The sequence below is a fragment of the Camelus dromedarius genome, chromosome 7 (assembly GCF_036321535.1).
Source record: "Camelus dromedarius isolate mCamDro1 chromosome 7, mCamDro1.pat, whole genome shotgun sequence".
Lineage (NCBI taxonomy): Eukaryota > Metazoa > Chordata > Mammalia > Artiodactyla > Camelidae > Camelus > Camelus dromedarius.
The window spans coordinates 32,511,975-32,531,126 of record NC_087442.1 but is presented as its reverse complement, the minus strand read 5'-3'; the positions used below and the strand labels follow the sequence as shown (position 1 = coordinate 32,531,126).

The 19,152-nt window shown below is 35.4% G+C and overlaps 1 protein-coding gene and 1 long non-coding RNA gene across 2 annotated transcripts in view; one reads left to right on the top strand and one right to left on the bottom strand.

Annotated features, from left to right (window-relative positions):
- BMT2 (base methyltransferase of 25S rRNA 2 homolog) overlaps positions 1-14,528 on the bottom strand; it is an 82,190-nt gene extending 67,662 nt beyond the window's left edge. The window contains exon 1 of the mRNA XM_031455230.2: positions 14,351-14,528. Coding sequence (XP_031311090.1) covers positions 14,351-14,510 — 160 coding nt within the window. The 5' untranslated portion in view covers positions 14,511-14,528. The remainder of the gene's footprint in view (positions 1-14,350) is intronic.
- Positions 14,529-14,539: 11 nt separating this feature from the next.
- Positions 14,540-19,152, top strand: part of LOC135321673 (uncharacterized) — a 29,229-nt gene continuing 24,616 nt past the window's right edge. The window contains exon 1 of the long non-coding RNA XR_010381610.1: positions 14,540-14,754. This is a non-coding gene — a long non-coding RNA (uncharacterized LOC135321673). The remainder of the gene's footprint in view (positions 14,755-19,152) is intronic.

The following is a 19,152-nucleotide window of genomic DNA, read 5'->3' as shown; positions in this document are numbered from 1 at the left end:
TAACTTTATTTTAAAATGTCAGGCTCTTAAAAGTTTTAGCAAAATCTAAAACAAAATTATAAGGCAAAACTTCATAAAGTTTAAACATCATAATTTTTAAAGCTCCTTTATACAAAAGGATGCATCATTTTAACCATGATGATTTGATAATCAAATAAATTTTACCATTTTAAACAGGTGGATTTGCAAAGTTGAATAAAACTAATAAATGTAAGTAGACATATGCCAGTTATCAATTTATAAACCAAAAGTATGCTGGTAGAGGATAAGTATGGCTGGTCATTCAAACACTAATTATCCTGCTACCATTGGGCAATAGTTCCTTGCAGAAACAGAGAAACCACTTAAGCCTGCTTCTTGCCTGTTACTTTCTTGAATTTCTACATAATTATTAGTCCCCTATATTAAAAAGGGATTGACAGGTGAGATGGCAACATAAATTAGCCAGAAAGTTAAATATTTGTATTTATACACTTGGACTTGCTCTAAGCATACTACACTTTAAAAACTTACAATCCTAGGGCAAAAATGTTGCTGGAGAAACTACCTTGGAAACCTCTCTGAAGTTTTGAGTCTTTATAAAATGAATAAAAATTATAAGCTGACTATATTATGTGGCCACAGCATTACTTTCAGCTGCTACTATTTTTCTTTTTAAATAAATCAGTCGCTACCCATTTAATATGAAATCTGAAACATCAATGTGAGTTCTTTATAAAGAAAGGTATGAGAATGCTATGGCCAAATAAGTAACATTAACATAATTATAAGGGTAAAAGAGTAAACAAAAATTATCAAGGTGGAGTCATTCAATGTTCTTAGACATAAGACTTAGGTTCTCTTGCCACCTGTTCAAATGTAGGCAATTGTTTAGTAAGAGAATAAACTTAAACACATAAATAGAATAGCCAAATTTGGGGATGGTGATTGTATTCAAATTCTTTTCCCAGGTGAGATGATTAGATTCTAGTATTTAAGAGTTGAAGATTTTAAGTTTGAAAAACTTTACTGGTTATTTTAAGCACACAGTTCAGTAGGTACTGAGTTGAAAATCAAACTATTAGCCTTCTAGTTTGACCAACACAATAAAGAGAAATAAGGGTACAAACATGCCCTCACACATGCATTGTTCAGTTAAGATGAATATGTATCAGTCTTGGTCTGAATATTGATTTTTAAATCCAAAAAGGATGAAAAGTTTTCTCTTTTTTGTGGTCATATTCTTATACAACAATATTTTCACTAATCACTACTATCTGTGTAGTGACAGGGCTCTCAAATTGTTATATAGCAGATTGGCAATAACTGTCCACTAAAAACAAGCAGGCAAACAAATTTTTCTAAATTCTCAAAGAAAAACTCCTTAGTTTAAGCAACATCTTTCAGATGTAGTTATTTATCAAGTTTCTAAATAAAACTACAGGAAGTAAAGCCTTTGAAACAAATATTTTGATTATTGTTACTTTAATAAATCTCCAATGGTTCATAAAACTATTCTCAACTTTATTCATCAGACAACGCTAAACAGTTCATGAAGGTATAGTTATCATTTCAAAGGTGCTTTATCTTTTTTCAAGATGGATATCTTCAACTCTAAAAGGCCCTTTGCTTGAACATGAATGTTTCAATGTCCTATGTAATGCACATGTCATAAATAAATACATAAATTTACTACATTTTCTGGTAATAGAAGTCATTCAAACAAAAGTTCTGTGATCAAATATGTTTGGGAAAAGCTATGTTTAACATACTTAAACAGATTTCCTTTCTATAAGACTTCTTAGTTTATTTTTTTAATTTTTATTTTTAAATTAGAGTACCATCAGTTACAATGTGTCAATTTCTGGTGTACAGCACAATGTCCCAATCATGCATATACATACATATATTTGTTTTCATATTCTTTTTCATTAAAAGATTTCTTAGTTTAGATTCTGTAGAAGGCCCCACTTAAGACAAGGACCTGTGTATAAGTAATTTATTCAGGAGAGAATCCTAGCAAACAGGAGTAAGAATAGGGAGAACAAGCTAAGGAAGCAGAAAATGCTAATACAAGGGTACATTATTGAGGTTGCTGCTGTGGGCAGCAGAGAAGCATAAAGAATGCCTCTGGAATTGTGCACCTAGAGGATGGGAGACTGAAGTATTTATCTATCAGTTACTATCCCTCATTAACTGAGGGTTGTTAACAACCTATATTTCTAGTCTGCACTTAGGTACTGAAAAGCAGGATGCTCTCAGTGGGCTCCAGCAGTGCTGGTGAAAGGTAGAAAGCAGAAAAGAAAGCAGCACACATTTAAATGGGACTCTGTTGGGACTGGGTGCCTCTGAGCTCACAGTGTCTGTCCACCATACCAGAGGACCAAGGGTATATTATGTGAGCCATCAAATGCATCTATTACAAATTCTCAGAGTCCTCTAAGTCACTGCATATTGTGAAACTCAATTAACACTAGAATTGTTCCACTAGCTAGGTGACGCAAAGACAAGTGTACATATATATGGAAACCTACTGCCCCTTCAGCTTTTTAGAAGACCTTTGGTTTCTCACACTCAAAATTCTCTTTAAATACTGTCAATTATTTTTAATGAAGTTTTAAGGCTTACTATCTGCTACTGAAATCTTGAGGAAGGATTCAAATTTTGTCTGTAAGCCTAATCAACTCAAACTAATTGCAGACTTCAATTTAATGTTTTTTTTTTTACTAACATTTAAGAGTCTCCAGACTCTCCAAATATGCTGATACTGAAATTGATGAGATTAATAGTGTAGTACACTTAATATATAATTGAGACTAAACAATGCAATTGTATACACTTTTCATTCTTTCAACAGATTTGCTGAAAAAATACCCTATGTCAAACACTACAGAGAATAATAAAGTTAACAGTATCAAAGGAAGAGAAGATGTAATAAAATGTGGTAGCTGCTCTTAATAGAGATAGGAACCTGATATATTCCCTATGTTCCATGTAAACCATTCTGGACTCAGAACTTTTTTAAATCACATATATATTCAACAAAAAAGTATCAAACCCTGTCTACTAGGTATACATTGTATTAAAGTGTTTGGTTACAAATTTGAACAACAACAACAAAAAAAGTTAGCCTTCAGTTATGAGAAAATTCCACTTTCCAGAATATCCCTGAAAGCTTATTATTTTTTAGATAAATCAATTTATTAAAAATAGAATAGGAAAATTCAGGGGGTTTTTTGGCAACAGCCCATTACTTATTTTTACAGTATTCAAAATAGTGCTACTTACCCTTAAGTATTTTTAAAATAATTTATGATTTGGGTTGTAAAAGCCAAAAAAAGTTAAGGTTGACCAGTACCCAGTATACATATTCAAAACCCTCCCATTAACTTGGTAAAATTACATATACAAAAAAATACATTAAACTCAATTCTATGTATTTTTGTTATAATTTAGTTATTAGGTCAATCAATATTTAAAAGATTGTCTTATTTAAAATGATAATACTTTTCATTATCAAAAGTTAAATCAAGAAATAAGAACTTGCTGAGGTCTGTATCAAAGCCCTACTCAACATAACAAGCAATGCTTAAGTATTCAAGTTCAATCAATCAGAGCTCTCAATGAATAATTAGCCTTATAATGATTCTAATATATTGGCATTTGTGATGACTCAAAATCATTATGATTAATAATCTACTTTCTTATTCATTTTTATAGGCATCCTATGAAAACATGAATGTATCTTAAAGTAAAAGGGGGGGAGGGAGAAGAAGGGGAAGGAGAAGGGTGAGAAGAAAAAGAACGGAGAGAAGATGAAAATCTCCAATGAACACATACATTTCACTTTGCTTAAATACAGAGAACTTGGGCAATTCAAAAATTATATTTAGAAAGCACAATTAAAAATATATATGTCCTGCAGCCTAACTTGAAATTAAGAATCAATAAACATATTACAGTCAGACCAAAATAATAAATCTAAAGAAGAAATCAGTAATCATTCGTTCAAATACGTAGTTTTAAGATCAACTTAAAGCTCTACCTAGTCTTAAAAACAGTCACCTGACTGTCTATAAAATTCTTGAATGAAGTTCAAAATTACCATGACTTCTGTTTGTTACACTCTTTTCACATTTAAATTTCTTAAAACACTAATTAAAAATTAATTAATAATTTAAAACACAAGCGATGTCAACTTAAAGTTGCTAAACCAAGTTCAGTATGGAAATCAATGAACTGAATTATTCTGAAGCCTACTACCAAGATAACATCATACTTACTGACGAAATTCACCTTCACAAACATTAAATGCCGCAACTAAAGTATAAACAAAATATAACCTACTTCCTATGAAAAGACAATAACTAAGAAAAAATAGCCCAATCATTAACTGATTAATTAAAAAGACAGAGTTCCATGGAATCCAAGGGAAAAAAACCCACCAAGCTCATAGAAACAGAGAACAGATGGGTAGATGCCAGAGACGGGGTAGGTGAGTGGGCAAAATAGGTGAAGGAGATCAAAAGGTACCAACTTCCAGCTATAAAATAAATAAGTCATAGGGATGTTAAAAAAAAAAAAAAAAAGGACAGAGTTCCATTTTTAATATTTTATGATTATCTTAAGATATTATTACTTTGACTGCATTGTCTTTGTAAGGACCAAGGACAATGAAATAAGTTAAGGACAATGAAATAAGTTAAGAAGTTATTTATTGTTGCTTTTACTTAATAACCTCAAGAACAGTTGTATTACAGGTCCAAACTCAAGTGAACCAATGGAATCCCTAAACTATCTCTTTAAAGTTGATTCTACTCTTCCTCTATGAATTAACCTCTCTCATAACATCTGATATAGCAAATTTCTTTCCTTCAAAACATAAGTGAATTCACATATTCTTTGAGAGGATTTATCTGCCTTCCACTTGATCATCTTACAATTTCCCCAAATATGTAACTGCCATCCATATAGTACTTCGTCATTTGTTTATATATAGAGTTATCTATTAAAACCAGGTGTGATTTTCCCATTAGAAAGTTTAAACTGAAAAGCAAAGACTACTTTTGATTTATAACTTGTATAAGCTATATAAGTTAATCATGGTTCCCCATTAATGGGGAGAAAGTAACTTAAGTTTTCACCATGCTCAAAAATGACAGGAACACCAGAAAGAACAAATTAAATTAGTTGTTACAGTAAAATTCAAATTATAGCTGATAACTTTCAACAGCTAACAGTGATGAATAAGCAGTAAAATTTGAGTATGTTAAAACAGTGTTATCAAAATAAGAGGTTTAGAGTCAATTTTCTGGAGACTCACTCTACTGTTTTAAATCAATTTATAATTTTTTTTCCACTTTACATTATTGTTAAAAAAAAAACTTGCAAGTTTTAATGCAGTCATCTCCATTAAGTTCTTTGACAACAGTACATGGATCTTTTTGGAAAATCTTTAAGATTAAGAAGAAAATATTGGTAATAACACTAAATAGATTAAAAGGTACTTAAATATGAAAAAATGAATAGGTGGTACTAAGGTTCATGCATTTTTACATGCCAGGACCATCTGATGTGAAGCACACTAGAAATAAAATTTTCTCAGTAACTATCCTAATTCTCATTATAAAAAGATAGACTATAACGCAAGAAGGTAATAAATTTATTAAATATAAATCTGAGGCCAATTTAAGATAGGAATTGCACGCCATTATTCTTGGTGGTTTAGCCTTGTGGGTCATGATACCAAAGATTAACAGTGCACTATTGCGGTTCTTAAGTGGTGTACAATGCAGAAGAGAAGGCACACAATTCCATGTATATAAAATTCTAAAAAACGAAAATAAATCTACAGGGACAAAAGATCAGTGGGACCAAGAGTATAGAGAGAGAGAATGACTGCAAAGGAGCACAAAGAAGTTTTAGAGGCAATAGAAATGTTCTACGTCTTGACTGTGGTAAAGGTTTCATAGGTGTATATATCTGTCAAAACTCAATGGATTATATACTTTAACTGGGTACAGTTCATTGCATATAAACTGTACCTTAATAGATTTCATTATAAAATATGTGCCATGAACACATCAAAAGTTACAAAATAAAAACTGTATTTCATAAAATTTGAGGGTCATCTAAAAATAAGAAGTAATTTTGAGTATCACAAATCTTAAACTTTTAAAAATACAAAAAATTTTATTTTTACTTAGGTATATTACCAAATATGGGCTTTAAGATGCATTATCTATGAATGACCAGATTACCAAATTCAAGTTCAAAGAACATTGAAAGGTCATTTTCTCTAACATGAGGTAAGCAGAGAAACTCATGACCAAATGGAAACAAGTTCAACAGCCAACCTAAGACATTAAGACAAAGTGTTCAGGACCAGATTGTCTCACAAACATATTTAAACCACACACAGACCAGCCTTCTCAGAATTCTTGAGCATCTGATATAGTGTCACACCTAAAGGTGGGACAAAAACATCCAAGGTGTTTGGTGATGAAGCAGCTCTTGAGAATCAAACAAAGAAACTAGCTGTAAAGCTGCATCTTACATATAACGAGCTGCAACTAGTAGTTTCTCTGACAAGGGGAAAATCCCAAAATTCCAATGCAGTAAGAGGTTGGATCTTTCATATAAGAAGTCAGAACTATAAGCAGCAAAGGGGGCAAAAAAAAAAAAACAAAAAACTACAGCCATTTTAATACTGAAGAAGAAAGTGACTACAGAACAGTCTAGGTAGAAATTCCAGGAACCATTCAATCTGCAATGTCCTTAAATGCATCCAGGCAGAACAGCTACAGATACACTTATAACTTTTTAAATTATGTATTTAACACACATAATGCTTCCTATGTGCCAGATACTGTTTTAAGTACTTTACAAATATTAACTCATTTAAATCTAATACCAAGCCACTGAGGCAGATTTTTACTTTACAGATAAAGAAACTGAAGTACAGAGAGATTAAGTAACCTTCTCAAAGGTACACATCAAACCTGGCAGTCAAGTGCCGAAGTCCATGCTCATAACCACTATACCACCTTGCCCCTCTTTATGCGTTTTTAACTTATGAACTTTAATTGAAACAAACAAAGCTTTGCACTATAGCAAAGTACACTGACTCTACTAGCCACAAACAAATGGTCTTTTGTCAGTCAAATGTAGTTATTTAGTCTCTGCAACTACATTATTAGATTTCTGGCAGTGCTTTCAACTCTGGCTGCATACTGGAATCACCTAGAAGTTTCATTTAATTTGTCTGAAGTAGGAATTGGCCATTTATTTTACTGCTTCCCAAATGAATCCACTGTGCAGCCACGGATTAAAACCACAGGTCTATAGCAAGGTTGTAAACTCAAATGCCTGATGAAACAATATACAGAGCAACTGAGGCCCAGGGCAAACTCAAGAGTCGAATCTTAATTAAAAAACAAAACACTGTGTGGATAAAACTTCATATTTACAAACATAATTTGGCCCATGGTGAATTTTCTGTGCTTGGAGCATTCTCTTATTATAAACATATTTATGATAAAAAAAAAAACCAGTTAATCCAAAATGTAAAACTCTTTGAATACACCCTGTACAAGAGATGGAAAAAAATCAAATTAGAATCAAAGGCATCAGTATCTATTATTCCCCTGTGAAACAATGACCACACAGATCACTTGTTTAGTGTAAACAAAGGAGTTATGGAGAATCTTTTGAGACTTAATTTCTGTATAAATGGGAATAGGAATTTCTATATAAGTAGAGGAGTTTCTATACAAAGAAGAATAGGGGATACTCAGATGTCCCTCGAAAGGCATGGGGATTCTAAAATAACCCTTGCAATGAGCATTAATATATCTACACTTAAACCACAATAAATTAGTACAGTTTAGATCAGCATTTCTCAGGTGTCTGGATTGTTTTACAGCCAGTATCAATTTCACCTCCAAAATTTAGGGAATTGATACTGGGGTTGCAAAATTTTTGCATGTGAAGTTAGAGTACATAAGTAAATATTTACACATACACAAAATTATTACCAGCTTCTAATACCAACACACACAGTGACACACATTGCATCATTACAATATCCTTATTAGTTCTCTTTTTTTTTGAGAACAAACTTTTTTTTTTTTTAACTTTTGGTTGCCACTGCTATTTGGGAACCAGTGAGGAGGGAAGAGGGAGGACCAGATAAGAAGAGAACTGGAATTCACAGTATACAGTAAAATAAGGCAAGCTGATTCAACAAACATGTATCAAATGTTAATAACAAGGTACTTCGAAATATTTACATTCCCTACTACTACACAGGGTTTTTTAAAATAGGATGATGCTAATAATAATAATTTAGACCATTTTCAAAAGGTTTAATTAATCTAATATACTCATTTAAGAAGATATGACCATAAATTCATTATAAAAAATTTGTATCCAAAAGTTAAAATTTTTAAGTTACGATTATAAAAAGATTAGACTCAAATATCTGGAAATATCTGTATTAACTTCTTTCTTTTGTGTGTGTGTATGCCTTATATCTACAAGGTAAAATGCTAGGTACTAGGGATACAAAGATAAAAGGCAGAGATCTACTCTAAGGAACAAAGTTTAGCAGGAAAGACAGACAAGTGAACTGCTAAGTGATAACTACAATACAGGCAAACAAAATTGTGCTATGGGAGCATAAGGTAGAATGGGGAGCACTTACTTTATCAAACTGGACACTACTGGTATCTTCTGTTATACCTTACCATCACTCCAGCCCTCACAGCTTCATCTTCAAGAGAGGGCTTCTAACTCTTCACTTCCAAGTGATACCTTCAAACTAAATCATCACCACTATCACTATGACAAGCCAACCTGCCTGTCTGTGCTCTTTTCTTCCTGCCCTCATCACAATACACACATTTACAAAGAGAACAGGGAAATGGCTACTTATATTTTCCCAGGCAAGAAATCTTGGCATCATGTTTGACTCTTCCCATTTACTTTCACTAAAACTGCTCACTTTGACCTTCAAGAAGTATTTGACTTACCTTTCTCTATTTTCGTGACTGTTACTGTTACTTATGCTATTATTAACCTTAAAAAATAGATTAGTGTAAGAGTCCCCTAGCTGATTTCCTTTCTTCTAGATTCCTTCCTACTCCAATCTACAGTATTTTATCTCAGGGTTCCTCAGCCCTTTGTCCACTGTATAATCTATGGAGATTTTAAATAATGCTGATGTCTGTGTTCCACAAAGTTCCACAGATGACACTGATATGAAATCAAGGCTAACATCCACTGCATTTGTTGCTATATTTTCTTCTCCACAAAACAATCAAAGGCTCTATACCAATACTTCTGATTTTTACTGTATCTTTTGAAATGTAAAAAATACCTAGAAAGATACCTTACTCCAAGGTTGACCAAAAATAACAAAATCAAATAGTTAACATACTATGTGCCCCTCACTGAGTTGACTGTTTATTAGTCAATGTTCCCTTTATCTTTCAGTGTAACTGATTATTAAATTCTTTTCATTTTTTTTCCCTTGCTACAATGGCAGTTCAAATTTTCCTAGGGCAAAGTTAACAAGCCATGCTGTGAACAGTTTTCACCTTACTTATTTTGCTGATTGAGCAAAGATTCTATCATAAAAAGTAGCATTTTCTGATTCTATATCAAAATGGGCATGACTGGGAAGATGTAAAGAAAATACAGTAAAACTTCATTTGAAAAAAAAATGTAAAACAAAGAGAACCTGTTAAAAGTGTCTTGGGGTCATGGAGCTAGTTATTTTAAAGTAGTATTGAAGACCATCGTAGGGAAAAAATAGGAAATTTCAATTAAAAACAGACTCTGTTATCCTAATTTTAAAAATAATTTCAAAAATTTGTTACAAGAAAAACTCTAACATTACATTCATTCTTTCATTTTTAGACCTTTTGGCTATAGTTTAAAATTATTTCTAATTCAAAGGTTTTTTCCCTACTCCCCACCACAATTCTCTTGTTTTAGATACTTGTTAAAGAACAACCAATCACAAATGTTATTCTTCAGCTTAAACTACATCACTATTCTAGCTCTCTCTTTGTCTCAAACAAATAGAATAATGTGAATAATCAATAAGAATTAAACATCTAAACTAGGCTACTTAGTCATTGACTCAAAATGCTAACAGCTCTTAATCTTTGTAACACAATTTTTTTCCAGACTTAGTCTACAGAACCAGCCTATCCTGTGTTCTCCTTTTCTGTTTCAGTATCAGTAATCTGTCTTATTTAACTACTTTTATAATATCGTCATTGCTACTAAAGACATTGATTTTTTTAATGTAGAAAAGCATAATAAAGATCACCCATTAACCCATGACCTTAAGAATACAATTGTCAACAGGTTAATATGCATTTTAATTTTTCTCTGATTGATAACCTGCATGGGTTTGTTTATGTGACAAACTGTTTTAACCTGTTCTGGCATAAAGAGTAAGTAACTTCAGAGACTTAATAAATTGATGAAAATTGCACAAGATAGGTTAAAAAATCAAAACTAAATGGAATGGAGATCATATTTTTATTACTAACAGCTGCAGCTTTTACATTTTCTTAGAGTTTTTACATAAATACTTACAGTTTGAAAAAAAGAGATACCAATCATAATAACAATCATTATAGGAATGGGATTATGTGACTAAGATTATGGAAAAAATCATACAAAGACAACTGAAAATACACAGTTCTCAATTAGATATGTACTTACCAGGCAATCTGATTAAACAATGAAGTCTCTGTTTGGAAAGCAGAGACTTACTAAAAAGCTGCCTACAGCTCTATGATATATTTAAAATATTTTTGGCTTAGAGGCCATATTTTGAAAATTCAAAGACAGAAAACACAACTGCAAGCAAATTTCAATTTATATAAACTCAATCTAAAAGACTGTCCCTTATATATAAATAAATGACTGACACCAGAAACATTCCTTCTCATCACCACTGATAAACATTTCCCCCATTTCCTTTTGGTAACTACTTCAGATATCAGCACTGCCTGGAACACTGACCTTTATCTCCAATTCTCACTTTACACTTATACAAATAGGCAAAGGATCTCTAAATGGTGACATAGGACAGGCAGTAAAATGGAGTAGAGAGGGGAAAAGTGGTAAAAAGAAAAGAGTGCATTAAATCTACCTGCTGGACTTCATCTCCTATTCACTACCCTCTACCTCAATCCTGCTTATCACCAACAACAAACATTAGTGGGGCAAACAGGCTGGGAAGTGTAGAGAGAAACCTTTTTCTACCGCAACAGAAAAATCTTATTTTCATTTTCATTTCTGCTTCATTTTCAATTCCACTACCAGAGATAAGGGAAGGGAAAACTATATTATCCAACCCGACACTCGTTATCCAGTTCTCACTCCTGTCCTTACTATCCAGTGAATGTTTTGCCTCCTTCTTCATTTTGCTCCAACTTACCTCCTTCTCTGCCATCACTTCCCAAGAAATCTACACCTTACATAACCCCAACTCAGCTAATCATACCTATCCCATGAAATGCCTCATTCCCATCAATTTACATCCTTTTACTTAACACAAATTCTAGTCTACTTCCTGCTTCCCATTTTCCCTCCCATAACAACATCTGGAATCACTATTAGGCTTGGAATTGGGAAGAAAAAATTACTATCCCCATAAAATATGTTCAATGCTAATGATGAACTATCCAAACTTAAAGCAAGTTTGTTTGTTTGTTTTACTATATGGGGGATTTGGCTCACTCATGTGTAAAAAGGAAGGAACTAGTTTAGATCATCACTTCAAAATGTGGCTGACAATTTTCCAAGTACCACTCATAGGGTTTCTGAAACTGTACATCTGAGGTGGAATACAGGAACATTCTAAAAAGAACCCATGAGTCTACTGATTATCCATGTTTGGGAATCATTGATAAACGCTAAGATTCCTTCTAGTCTAACATTCCAAGATTCTAAGCTGGAATTTTCACTGCATTTCCTGATAGGAACAGTGTTATAAAAGGATAGCTTCTATAGTTACTGGTATTACAATTCAGGTATGTTACTGATTAAATAAGCCTTTATAACCTGACCTAGCACCTAATGACCATTTATATTATTATTTTATAACCAGAGCTGACTTGCAAATGAACTTGTAAAATATGTTCGCAGATTGGGGACCATCAGTATTACAATAATACTAAAACCTCAAAGGAAAACACTAAAAATTATTCCTTTAGCATTACTATGTGCGTGATCAGACTTTTTCAGATGGCTGTTTTGTGGATTTTTGTCAAATTACAAGATTTGACCTACATGTCAGAAATAAAGGTAGAAAGGCTCTTTTACTTTGCTAGTTCACTGATGGGGCTTTGTATATCGCTGGAGTAGATCATTGCTGGAATTCAGGGCATTAAAATGCCTTAAGAACAGTCTCATTCAAATGTTTACAGACTGCCAGAACTACCTGCCCAGAAGGATACTAGATCATTCACTTGTGAATTATATGTATCTATTCTAGCTCTGGTAATTTCCAACTACTGATTCTCATTTTAAACAAGTGTTCCCTTGGTTAATATTCAGGCTTAAAGACATGTTTCAACATGTGGGAACTAAGCAAGTATAAACAGCACTTGAAGACATGGTGACACATTAGCAGTGTATTAATTTAAGTGGAACAAATTCATTTATGAATAATGAATAATAATGAAATTATTATAAATAAGGTAAAAATGGAAATTAAATTATATGCTACTAATTTTTTCTTTCAAAAGATGTACTTGCTTAAATTTGTACAGAACAGCATAAGAGAAAGTGAGCCCATTTATTTCCTCATTTATCCAAACAACATAAAAACCTACAGTGACTGCTATTATGTAAGTGCATTCTCTGAATATCAAGAATGATGCAATGGTTGCTATGGTAACTACTCATTTTATTGAATAAATTGTGGGTTGGGGTTTAAAGCATTCTTTTAAAAAAAATTTCAATATATTAGTATGCCTGATAAGTCTCTTTCTATTGCTACCTATTAAACAATAACTATAGGCCATCTTTGAGAATGACTATCTAAGCAGCTATTAAAAAATCAAGGCTTGAGTTGCCAAGGGAAAAAACTTTGAATTTAAAGTTTGAAAAATGAAACACACCAGCTACATTCAAAAGAACAAAAGACACTTAGTTTTAATCTTCTAGAGTAATTGAAAAGTGTTTGTAAATGAAAAGTAAATGATTTTACCTGTCTGCTCCTTCACTGTCATAATTTTGCTTCTAATCCTCACTTAACTAAGTATAAGACCAACACTAGAAGGCTGCTTACTTTTCAGTTTGTAATTAAGCTAAATAAAGCCAGAGCAAGTAGAAAGTTATCTCTCATTTTGATACTTAGAAGAAACGTCTTGAAAAAAAAAAGGCACATAAAAAAGTGGGAATTTTCACTGTCAGTTTCTTACAAAATAGCTCTGTAAAAAAAAAAAAAAGTCTATATTTAAAATACCAAGGATAACTGTAGATCCCAACAATAAACACTCCTCAGGCCCAAGCAAAAGCTACAGCGGCTTCTTCCTTCGCTTAAGATCCTCCATGAGAGGGGTTCCCAGCGATGTAGGAATGGCTTCACCGGGATGCGGATCTTTAAGGAGGCTTGGTACTTACACAGATTGCTCAAATCTAAACAGCATTTTGAGAACCTGCCCCAGATCTCTTCCTCCCCTGCCTAAACAAACACTAAGAGCCAGCATTTGAAGAACGAGGGAAGGGGGTAGGGGGCAGGATGGAGCCCCTCCCCCTTTTAACAAGGTGAAGTCCAGTCAGCTAAAAGGCCTGCTGACTTCGCAGCCCTGGAAGCCAATGCGAGGAAGCCCGGCCGGGCTAAACCCGCAGAAATGAGGTCCTCGTTAGGGGGTCTGAGGCAGCAGCAAATCAAACAGGCTGGTCAGTGAGGGGCAACTCGGGCTTCTCAGTCCGTCCTTCTTTCTCGAACGGATTCTACCTGCCTTCGTGTTTTAGCTTCACGGCTCTCGCAACGAGCGACCTCCACCTCCTGTGCGAGTCTAGGTGTCTGTGTGTGGTGACAACAAGCTCAGCACCCCGGCTGGGGACAGGGGACGAGAGGGGTGGGGGCTCGGCTCCTCCACAGGCCTGGAACTCTCCTCGAGGGCCCTCGAAGAAAAGGGGGCGGGAGGAGCGCGCCTGACGCCGACTGAGGACTCGACCGAGAAGGGGGCGTCCGGGCCTGGGAGAGCGGCCGTGGCCGGGGCTGACGTGCAGCTCCTTCAGGTGGTAATGGTGGCCCCTTGTGGGGAGGGGAGAGGCTGACAAGGGGCTGGGGGCGACGAGGCCTCCCTTTCCTCCCGCTCAGCTAGCTGTTTACCTTCCCGGTACTTCTTGCGGAGCCGCCGGTGGACGCTCTTCACCACCCCGGAGAGCTTCTCCTGCTCCAGCTTCCGCTCCTGCTCCCGGGGCGGCGGAGTGCTCGGGGGCCCGGCCCCCTGCCCGCAAGCAGCGCTACGGCTGCCGGCCCCCGGTTCCATAGCGCCACCGCCGCCGCCCCTCGGGCCCCCGCAGACGCCCGCCTGACGGAGGAGGTGGGGAGGGAGGAGGCAGCAGCGGAGGCAACAGCGGGAGGAGGCAGAGGAGCCAGAGCGACGGCCTCGGAGGTGGCCCTTACCCAAACGCACAAGCTGATTGGTGGACTCTGGAAGGCTGGGCGGAAACGGAAAAGGCCAAGGGCCAATGGACTGAGACCGCCGGGGGCGCACCCGCTTGTTTGGGAAGGTGAGCAGCTGGAGGAGGCGGGGCTTGCAGGCTGGGGTTGCTGAGGCGGTGGGAGCGCTAGGCCGGACTGCTCGTCTCCTCTCCCCGCCGCTCCCCGGTGCTGTGCGCAGGCGCTGTGCTGAGGCCATGGGAGACGAGCTGTGGGCCACGCGCTTGCGCGTCTGAGGTTGCTCAGTTTGGGCATCATTTTACCGCCCAGCTTTCTCACGTCTTTCAGCCATTCCCTCTCTTGTTAGTTATATTCTAGCTTGATGAGGCCTAGGTCCTCTACCTGAGCCCCACTGCACGTTGTGAGTTGAAGGCTCCCAATAGCAGCGTAGAGCCGAGAAGCGCTTTTGAGATGACTTGGCGGCACTGGAATTTTACCCCTTAAAAAACCCAGGCATGGATGCTTTCATGGGCGCCAAGGAAAAGCCTGGCTACTAAGTACCGGTTTAATTCACGGCCGGCAGTGGTTAATGCCGCTAGTGTCAGTGCTGAGCGAAGGGCACAGAAGCTGCGGAAAGGAGAGGGCCAAGAAAAGCAGTAGAAGATGACAGGAGAGGGGGAAGGATGGAGGTAACAACCGATACCCTCAAGAACTTTTGTGGTGGCCTGGTATCAGAGAAAGTCTGCCCTGGTCTAATTCGCGCCAGGACTCTGAGCGCCTTTAAAGTTGTCTTGGGTGACCTCCTGCCCCTTAATTCGGTGGGTTAATCTATACGGAGTGTGCAAGTGTATTTGGCAACCTGTTCTACCTCCCTCACTTCTCTCTCCTCTTGGGAAGCTTATGGGGAATGTGGTTACTGACTTCCGTCCCAGAAAAGTGTAACGCTGCTTTCCAGCGACAGGTAGATTCTGCAAGCTTCGAAAGCGATACTGAGGCTTCTAGAGTGCCAGATTCAATCAGCAGAGATCATTAATAAATTGTGTTAGGTTGTAGCGTACCCACCCTACACCCCCGCACCACAGTTTTTGGTTACATGATGTTGTTTGAAAATTGTTGCAATAATTATCTGATCAGTGATTTTATAAATATGAATAAAGCTTGCATTAGGTAACTGTGTTATATGCCATCTTCTGAATAATGAAGACTCTGAAAAACAAGGCATTATACACACTCTCCAGCACATAAGCGGAGCAGGAGGGAGGATGTGAAATTTAAGATGAATTATGTGTCCCTGCACAGTGAAGAGGCAGATCAAACACAGATAAAGTTCATAAGAACTAATTGTAATTTTGAAGAGAAATAACATGGACATGCCTAATAAAATGGGGATATGGGGTCTTCTTTGGGGGGATTTCATTTGGGAAAAAGGAGAGCTTAAAAATACATACCACTTTTGGCTCTTTCCATATTTTAATACTCACTGGAAGCTAAAAGAGGTACAAATATTTGGAAGTTATAACCATAGTAAAGAGAGCATTAAATTTCATTCGTGCTGAACTGTAGCTAAAAAATTTTTTTCCTCCATGCTACTACTAGCAAGTGAATTTTTCAGTCCTTTTAAAAAGTAAAGATGTACACTGAAGGACATCTGGAAAATACAGAAAGGAGTAAAGAAAGTAATGTGCTAAGAGAGTAAATCTTAAATGTTCTCATCACACAAAAAAGAAATGGTAACTATGTGATGGGATGGAAGTGGTAACTAATACTATGGTGGTAATCATTTTGCAGTTTATAAAAGTATCAAATCAAAACATTGTACACCTTAAACTTATACAATGTTGTGTTAATTACATCTTAGTAAAGCTGGGGAAAAAAAGAAAGTAAGTCACCTGGACACTCACCACTGAAAGATAACAGCTGTTAACATTTTTTCTTTACTTCTATATACTTATTCCAAATGGGATATTTCTTGATGGCTGTGTGATAATCTATTATATGAATAGCTTATCATTTTCGTAACCAAGTCCCACCTATTGCACAGGTAGGCTGTTTCCAGTTTTTCTGTCTTCCAAATAATGCTTTAATGAGCACCCTTGTACACAAATGCTTATCCATTTCTTTATTTACACATTTGACTAAATTTCTGAAAGTTGAATTTCTGAATCAAAAGGTCAAATAAATTAAGGATTTTGATTGTATATTGCCAAACTGCCTTTTCTGAAAGGTGGTAGCAGTTTATGTCACCTCCAGCAGTACATGTGTGTGTCTATTTTATTGCACCCTTACTAAATATTGGTAGTACGATTTACAAAGTCATTAATGAGAAAACGTTTTAAAAGTTCTCTGTTTTTAAGAAACACATGGGAATTTTCTATTTCTTAAATGGGTCTTTTGGTTGGCATAATTTTAAACACTAAACACTAATATAAGAGTAAAGGAAACTTAAGACTATCTAGTAGTCATTTTTCAAGCAAATTGAAGAGCTCCATATTTTTAACTTGTTTTTTGATTTCACAATTTCTTGAGAAACAACTCAAAAATAGAAATTGAACAGCTGGATTTTTTTTTTCTTCTAAATTTGAATGAATTCACTGAGGGCAAAAGTCGACATGTCCTGAGAAACACCAATACTGAATTTTCTTTGGAGGGCAATGGCATCCAGCCATAGACTACAGTATAAAAAGGAGATTATAATCTTCCTCCAGTGTGATTAGTAATACTGGAAAAAGCTTTCTGTCTGTTAAAGTAGCAGAAAGTGGTAACAGGATTTTCCATTTAAGTAAAATAATTGTAAGAGGAATTCACTACAAGAGGTAGGTTTGGTGCCATATTCAGTGAGCATATCCTGTGCCCAGGAAAATAGCAGCACCTTCCCCCTGCCCTCATCATGTGTAACAGGATTTCATTTACTGTCAAAATCTTTAAAATTTTTTCCTCATTATTATTTTAAATGGCTATTGGGAAAAGGGATGTTCATATAAAACAGTATTCACTGAACAAGACAAACCAGTCTGGGAAGAAGAGACATTTCTAATGACTACACAAAACCCCTGATAACTAAATTTCTCATCCTCATTCTTTGCCTTACCTGCCGGACTTTTACACTCTTCCCCATGAAGGTTTGGTGTGTCATAGTAAACTTCCTATGTCAAAGAACCGTTCAATATAGGAAAATGTTGTTGGCAAGAAAAATACCCTGTCTTCTTTGTTTGCAACTATATTCTTTGTAAGGAAAACAAATATTCCCATAGACAATGAAAAGAGTCAACATGTAAAAATAAAGTACATTCTCTTTTCAGTGAGAGTTCAAAAAATATTAATTGGTGATGAAAAGTAAACTTGTAAAATCCATATAAAAATCTGGGTGGTGGCACTGAGTTAGCAAATAGATTCTGAGAGCACTTTTCAAACGTGTTGTGTTGTACTTTTCATTGCTCCATTTGTTGAGTATTCCTTTAGGAGAAGTCCACACAATGGAAATTGGGGTTCTTTGATTATCTAAAGCATTAATCATTAGTATTTTTTACTCCTCTTTGACCCTCTTTACCACTAAAACTTTGAAAACAATTAGGTTTTTAATAGTGTGTAAAAGAAGAATTAGTAATAAACTTATGTTTACAAAATATTCAATGGTATACAACAATAGTGCAAAAAGACTTGATGAACCTTTTTATTATTGAAAATAGAGATATTCCAAGCTGGCCAAATCTTTGACTCATGACTATTTAGAAATAGAATTATTAAGAAATTCAGTTAAAATGAAGACTGGAAAAGTAAAATCTATAGTATTTTTAAAATATTTATTTATTATTTGTATAATTCTTACCCATAAGTATAAAAAGATCCATGAAGTTTAAGTACTTTTTTTTCTAGTAATTCAAATTTTTTAATGTAGATCTATCATTAATTGGACACATTAAGAAACACTGTTGAAAAACTTTTGTTTTTCAGATTTTATTTCAAATCATAGAAACCTTTTCAGAAAATGCATTTAATTTTTTGATAGGAACAAACATAGTGAGGAACTAGCAAGAAAAGAAATACTTTAGTTATATATTTTCATTCAGTATGGCAGATTACAACTTTAAAATTCCTTCTATTTATTGAAATAAAATTATTTTCTTTAAAACTTTGTTTATAGCTACTAGTACAGTGTCTCCCCTGCAATCCTTAAAATATCTGCCAACATAAACATCTTTAAAATAACACAAATTAACTGTCGTTCCAGAGTTAATATGTAGAATGGTGTTAGGACTAGTATTAACTCAGCAAGTGGTAACCATTAATTACTGCCTCACCCCAAATGCAACTATAAAATTTACAATATTTTTGTGATATACTAATTAATGAAATATATTTAAGCATCACAACTGAGATGATGTAGGAAAAGATCTACATAGGAAATGGGAAGTGTTCTTCCAGGTGCTAGATGATGTCCTTATAATGCACAGTAGGACTGAGAGATTTTCTGCATCCTGATTCCAGCTTTACATTAATCATCTCAGCAAGAAGCTTAATTTATCTGAGCC